Below are 6633 nucleotides of genomic sequence, written 5' to 3'. Positions count from 1 at the left end.
TAATAATTTTTTTTTTTGCAAAATGTGAAAGAATTTTATAAAATTCATACTTCATTTTGTTTTTAGACCAGCCGGTGTTTTTTATTTTCCAGTCAAATGACAGAATATTTGATTTCAAATCCCAGTTTGTTGCTGCATCATTTTGTACTAATAACTCAACAAATTTAGCTGAAAAACAGTTTAGCTAGTCTATTTGCAATTAAAAAAAAGTATATCATATTATAAGGAAGCTTTTATGATGTTTGTATGATAACAGATAAAAGGTTTTTTAACCAAATAGAAGTGACAATTTACATTTTATACTATACCTCTAGTTTGTCTATGGTAAGAACTCCCCTTGCCACAAAGTCTGAGGCTTTCTGCTGCTATGGAAACAGGACTAGCGCATTTCAGGGAGGGTAGCTTCTCGTCACTCTAGAGCTAACACAATAGACCGAAGAAAAAGTTCATTTCTCTTGCTGACTGGAGCCAAAACTTACCCTAAACAGTGACCCCACACCCCTACTTGAAATAGTTTTACCTCGTTACCAAAGTCACCGCCACAGGTCCAGACGAATGGCATGGGACTTAAGACAAACTCTTATTTGTTTGATAACCATTGGTTAAAAGTTACATTATAAATTCGTTCTGTAGCTCCACAGCATGTTATTGTATACTTCTCTAATTACAATGTTTCCTTAATTGAAATTTGATATTCTGAAATTGATGTGATTCCTAACACGTCATCTGAAAAAGATAGATCAGATTTGGAACAGCTTCGAAAGGCCGTGTAATTATTACTTTTATTTTATTTGTATATATTGACATGCTTTATTTTCAATGTTTGCTATACTATTATTTTTCAAGAAATGTTTTGATCATTTCAGTGTACCTTATAAGGTTGGTATATTGCTGCACACTAGTACAAGATTCTGTCCTTTTTTTAATAATTTAATCAAGTCAAAATGAAATCTAAATTTATGAAAAATTCGTATTGATTTAATATTTCTCCTCGGCTTGCTTCGGAACAAGTTATTACTCAATAATGAAGTGAGCTAGCTATGGGCAGAACTTTATCCATAGAATTAATGGTGACTCATGGTCTAAAACCATGAGTATGATTGCTCCTCCTTGTCACTTGATTTAATTTTATATTTTAAAACCGTAGTTGATCAGTCGACCCAATTTTGGGTTTGCGTCTACTGATGTCCAACTCCGTAGTCTTATACTTTTAAACCCAATCTAGAAGACAAGGAAGCTCCTATATCAGTATCCCCAGAGGTGTGATTTGTTATGGGGACATGGAGGGCTTTGTGACTTAACGGATTTAATGTGCCATTTACTACACGGGGTGTCTTCTACCAGCAGGAATCAGACCTGCGATCTTTTGGACATGGGCCCAGTGCCCTACAAATTACTACAGCTACTAATTCTGCATGCGTTATTATTATTTTTTTATGCACATAGCTGCAAACTCAATTGCATTTTCCAATAGGCTACAATCAGTATTTTGCCAGTTTCTCCTGGTTTAATAAAAATTCTCCTGGTTTTTGTGCATTTTAGAAAATTCCCTAAAATTGAGTAAGTTTCCTTAAAAAAGTCCCTATTGAAAAAGAATTTTTGTGCAGATTATTGCTTGCTTGAATATTTAAATAAGTGTCACTAATTTTAATTATTAATTGCTAATTTTAATTATTAATTGCCCAAAGGAGAATAACATCAAAAAATATGGGGTTTAATTATTCACAAGGAAACAATCTTAGATTTTAGCTTTCTTGTATTGATATCAGAAATAAATTAAATAAACCCTTTTTGTAAAATATTGCTCATGCTTCAGAAAAATGTGTTTTTACAAAAAATTTAAATTTAGTCCTTACTAATTTTTAACTCGTTATAACCTTTCAATTTTTGTATCTACAATATAAGCATTTTGAGAATGACTTTGAAATTTGTCATGATAGCAAACATGTCCAGTTTTTACTCTTATTATTTTATAGCATTAAGTTATAAAATTACTTTAGTTAGTTAAAATAATAGTGCTAATATTGTTTTCATTGTGAAGTTTGGTTGGAAAAAAAGTTGCATTTCGGGTTAGTAGCGTGTGTGCTTAAGAAAGAGTTAGTAAAACTATCATGCATTACCTGCAAAAATATTAAGTTTGTATTTTTTTTTCTTCCAGAGATTCATCTGCACGTCCTCAAAATTTAGAGATAAGTCATAAATGGTCTAAAGCAGGTAAGTAATTAGTTTTGTGTTCTTACATTAATTTTTTGTTTATGTGCTTAGATACAGATAAGTTTGATAACATTTATAGGTAAAAGGGGGCAATAGAGGGCACTGACCAGGGAAAATGTGTATTGATATTATTTGATAAATTGTGATTGATTAAATGTGTTCTATATTTTAGTCACTGAGCCACAGACCAGTAATATTTTATTTTCTCAATTTCTACCTCCGGAAGTATGGTTCCCTGTTACATACCTGTCAAGTCTCCTGTTTTTTAACGAAAACTCCAGTATTTTACGATTATCTCCTGTTTACGGTTCAGCAAATATGGAGACATTTGAGAATATACAGTATACCTGTATATTCTCAAATTTCTCCGTATTTGCTGAAGAAATTTTAATAAAAAAAGTTGGTAATAAAATATCCGTTGATGGCAAAAATACTTCACTTATTCATCAACAAATAGTGCTATTGCCAGTTCTGCAGTAGTTTGAGTGTTAATAGTTTAAGTAATTATAAATAATGGTTTAAAAAATCTTCTTTATATTAAGATTTATACATATATTTATTACTTCGCTGAATGTAAATGCTTATATTATTTCCAATTTTGAATTTCTCTTTTTGCCCTAAAAAATGTCATTTGTAAAATCTCCGTTATTTTTTATCTTCTCCAATGTTGGCATGTATTCTGTTATTTTTATACAAGCCTAACACTTTTATTTTTAAAGTTAGGTAGTTTAGCAGTTACTGCAGTATTTTGTCTCTTCATTTAGCAACATTTTTTAGCCTCGAGAGGGTTGGCATCGATAAGTTACTGTTGCCTTCTCAATACAGTGCTATTAGATTGAGGTTATGGTGACCTATAGTTTGTCTATGATAAGAACTCCCCTGACTCAAAATCTGAGGCCGCCTGCTGCTATGGAAATGAAAATGGCACATTTCCTGGAGGGTAGTTCCTCTTCAATCTAGGACTAACACAATAGAAAACAAATTCCCTTTCTTTCACTGAACCGAGTACTACCCTGTCTTAAACAGTGACCCCACAGTACTTGAAATAGTTATACCTCGTTACCATAGTCACCGCCAAATGGCTATGAGAGTTCTTACTTTAGACAAACTTTAGCTGGCTTTTCCTTCTAGTGAAGTGCAAGCTTTTAACAAATTTAGAATATATATAAATTCTGATATCATAATGTTTTAATCTTTTATTATCTTCAGTGTTATATTTAGAATAATATTATGAAGTACTTTCAGTGTTTTCCCTAAAAGTATTTCATAATATTCTAAATAAAATTATTATTATGATATAAGATCATACTTATTTCATGGATTTTTCTTACAGACTCAGATACTGAAATCTCAGAGTTATCAAAGTAAGAAAACATTTTTGTTTTTACCTCTATTATCAAGGTTCCCTTTTTGTTCTGTATGTTAAAAGATTTTTATTTGTTCTAGAAGTCTAACTGATTCAGATCCAGTGGTTTCATCATTGAAAGAAAAGATCAAATCTCTTGAAGATCAAGATAAGAATGTTCGGTGTCTCATTTGTTTGGTAAACTTCATTTTATGCATTTACATTCTTTTTTTAAAATAAGTATATTTTATTTGATATGTGGCAGAATCGTGGTGACACAGTGACATTGTCGCAGAACATTCCTGATTTCTTGTAGAAAGAGTTTTTCCTTTGGGAAGTTAAAAAACTTTGGTTTTCTTTTCTTCAGAAATTTTCAAATGAATTTTCTTAACTCCACAGAATTATAGTCAAACAATGCCTTTCTTGCGCATTGGAGTGAAAAAAGAAATATTAGTGATTTTTCTGTTCTCATTTGAGAATAATGAAAGAGTAATGAAGTTAAAATCTTTGATTTTCTTTTCTGCAGAAATTTTCGTCCTTTTTTTATGCAATTATTACTATTGATTTCATTGAGTTTTAAAAATAAAATATTTTTAATTCTGTATTATTTGTTACAACAACTGAATCTAAAAAATGAATTTAGTAACCCCTTTTTAAAGAATCTGATTTGCGTGATTTTGAAGTCGATCTTTTGTAACAGTAGTTAATGCTGCGGATGTCATGATTTTTTTTAATGGGATGAGGATTTACAAAAGCCGAGAAAAATAAATAATTCGTGTCTTTTCCCCCCCTACAAAATGCAAGACTATCTACATAGTATTAGAATAATAAAAAAATATTAAGTATTCAATTAAAAAAGTTTTTTTCTTTCTTTGAAATTGACGCTTCTGTTTTTTTAATTTAGTAACATGTTATTTTTAAAAGTATTTTGCAGAAAAATATTAGTATTAGAGGGGCATGTCGCAGAAAGCCCAAAACAATTCTGCCACAGGGTAATTGGGAAATGTAAAGTAAGAGTTTTCTTTTTAAAAAAAAAAATTACTTTAGATGTTAATCACTTTCGTGGAAAAATTATTTGATAAAGCTGATTTATGTTTTCAGTATCGGACTTTTAATTCTACTGTTACCCTTATCGTTAAATAATTACAACATCTATTACAATTCAATTATTTCTTCAAATTCCACTTTTTAGCAAAACTTTTCCATGTTTCCATTCTTCTCATTCTATTATTTGTCATACCTGCCAAGTCTCCCATTTATTAACAAAAACTTCTGTATTTTACTACTATCTCCTCCTGTTTACTTGTATATTCTCAATTTTCTCCGCATTTGTTAAATAAATTTTGGTGATAAAATATCTGCTGAGAAAAAAGATGCTTCTCTTATTCCTCAATAGATGGTACTATTGCCAGTTCTACGTCATGTTGAATGTTTACAGTTTAAGTAATTATAAATAATGGTTTAAAAAATCTTCTTTAGATGAAGATTTATATACATTTTATTTTACTTCCTAAATGTAATTATTGTAAATTATTTACAATTTTGACTTACATAATTATGCGCATGATGTATCAAAACTTTACTCGTAGCCCAAAAAACTTTTACTAGTAAATTCTTCATTTTATTATTTTTCCAATGTTGGCCGGCATGATATGTTTTTGCTCAGAAAATGTTATATTTGACCAAACAAGTAAAGTAAAGACATTTTCTTATGAAAAATTGCGTAGTATAAATAAAATACAATATGGATTACCTGATATATCTTGAAAAGTCATGGAATTGTTTTCTTAAAATTGAGTGAGAACCCTCTTTATTTTTTAAAGAAGCAATCAAATAGCAATGTCATTCAAGTTATTTCTAATTTGCATAAATTGTTTGCTAAATACTTTTTAAAGTTTTTCCTTCCCTTTTCTTAAAGTCAAAAAAATTATTTAAAAGATTTTAAGAGAGAGAGAGAGATACATACCTGCCAAACCTCCTACTTTTTAACGAATACTCCTGTATTTTACGACTATCTCCTGTTTACCCGTACATTATCAGATCTCTACGTATTTATTGAAGATATTCTTTATAAAAATTTTGGGGATAAAATATTCACTGATGGCAAAAATACTTCTTATTCCTCAACAGATGTTGCCAGTACTGCAGTATGTTGAGTGTTAATAGTTTAAGTCTAGCCGTGATGGCTCAGGGGTGTTCACCTTCCAATGAGGGTTCGAATTCCAGCGATGACTGGTCGATACAATTCTGCTCCCGGCTCTCACCGACTAGAGTGCTGAGGTTAAAAATATCATCAGTGGATCATGAGTTTTAGAGTCCCCTTGCCGTGAATCTAACCATGGAAGGTCTTCATGGTTTTCCTCTCCATGTATAGCAAAGACGGGTTAGTTCACTTATCTTCTGGATTGGGTTCAAAATTACGAGACTACGGAGTCGAATATTCATAGTCGTAAACCTGAAATTGGGTCGACTGTTCAATGACGGTTATAAAATAAAATAGTTTAAGTAACTATAAATAATATTTTTTTTTAAAAAAATTTTAGATTAAAATTTATATACATATTTTTTACTTCGCTAAATGTGAGTGCTTATATTAATTCCAATTTTGAATTACCCTTTTTTCCTTACGTTATTATGCATGATGTATCAAAACTTTACTTGTAACCTAAACAATTTTGCTAGTGAAATCTTCGTTATTTTATTTCTTCAGTGTTGGCAGGTTTAATCATTATTTTTTTAATTCATAGCTCATTTCTTCTTTTCAATTATATGTAATAAAAAAAATGTTACCAAAATTTATTAGACGTCAAAAGCATCAGTAATAGTATAACAATTTTTACAGTTCCCCATATAAAACAAATAAATGCCTTTTACCTATTAACTTTGATAGACCTACATAGATATTGTCACTGAACTTAATTGTCATCCTTGGCCTCCGAAACAAATTAGTACTACTTTTCTGATAACTTTAATTTTTAGTACGTAGCAGTTTTATTGTTTTCAAACTTTTTTATTGATTTTAATTACATAGGTTTGTAGAAAAAATTTTTAAAGCATATATCTATAAAAAATTT

General features: G+C 30.1%; 1 protein-coding gene across 3 annotated transcripts in view; it reads left to right on the top strand.

The window, feature by feature from the left end:
- LOC122272888 (E3 ubiquitin-protein ligase RNF220-like) overlaps positions 1-5743 on the top strand; it is a 10683-nt gene extending 4940 nt beyond the window's left edge. Inside the window, exons 3-7 of one of the 3 annotated variants that reach the window (XM_071188508.1) lie at positions 692-769; positions 2159-2214; positions 3548-3578; positions 3664-3757; positions 5690-5743. In XM_071188508.1, coding sequence (XP_071044609.1) covers positions 692-769; positions 2159-2214; positions 3548-3578; positions 3664-3757; positions 5690-5722 — 292 coding nt within the window. In that variant the 3' untranslated portion in view covers positions 5723-5743. Of the gene's footprint in view, positions 1-691; positions 770-2158; positions 2215-3547; positions 3579-3660; positions 3758-4483; positions 4520-5689 lie in introns of those variants that run through there. The other 2 variants (XM_071188507.1, XM_043056920.2) reach the window with 2 other exon arrangements.
- Positions 5744-6633: the final 890 nt, after the last annotated feature.

The sequence above is a fragment of the Parasteatoda tepidariorum genome, unplaced genomic scaffold (genome assembly GCF_043381705.1).
Source record: "Parasteatoda tepidariorum isolate YZ-2023 unplaced genomic scaffold, CAS_Ptep_4.0 HiC_scaffold_1428, whole genome shotgun sequence".
In the NCBI taxonomy this organism is placed as follows: domain Eukaryota; kingdom Metazoa; phylum Arthropoda; class Arachnida; order Araneae; family Theridiidae; genus Parasteatoda; species Parasteatoda tepidariorum.
This window is presented reverse-complemented; position numbering and strand designations above follow the sequence as displayed.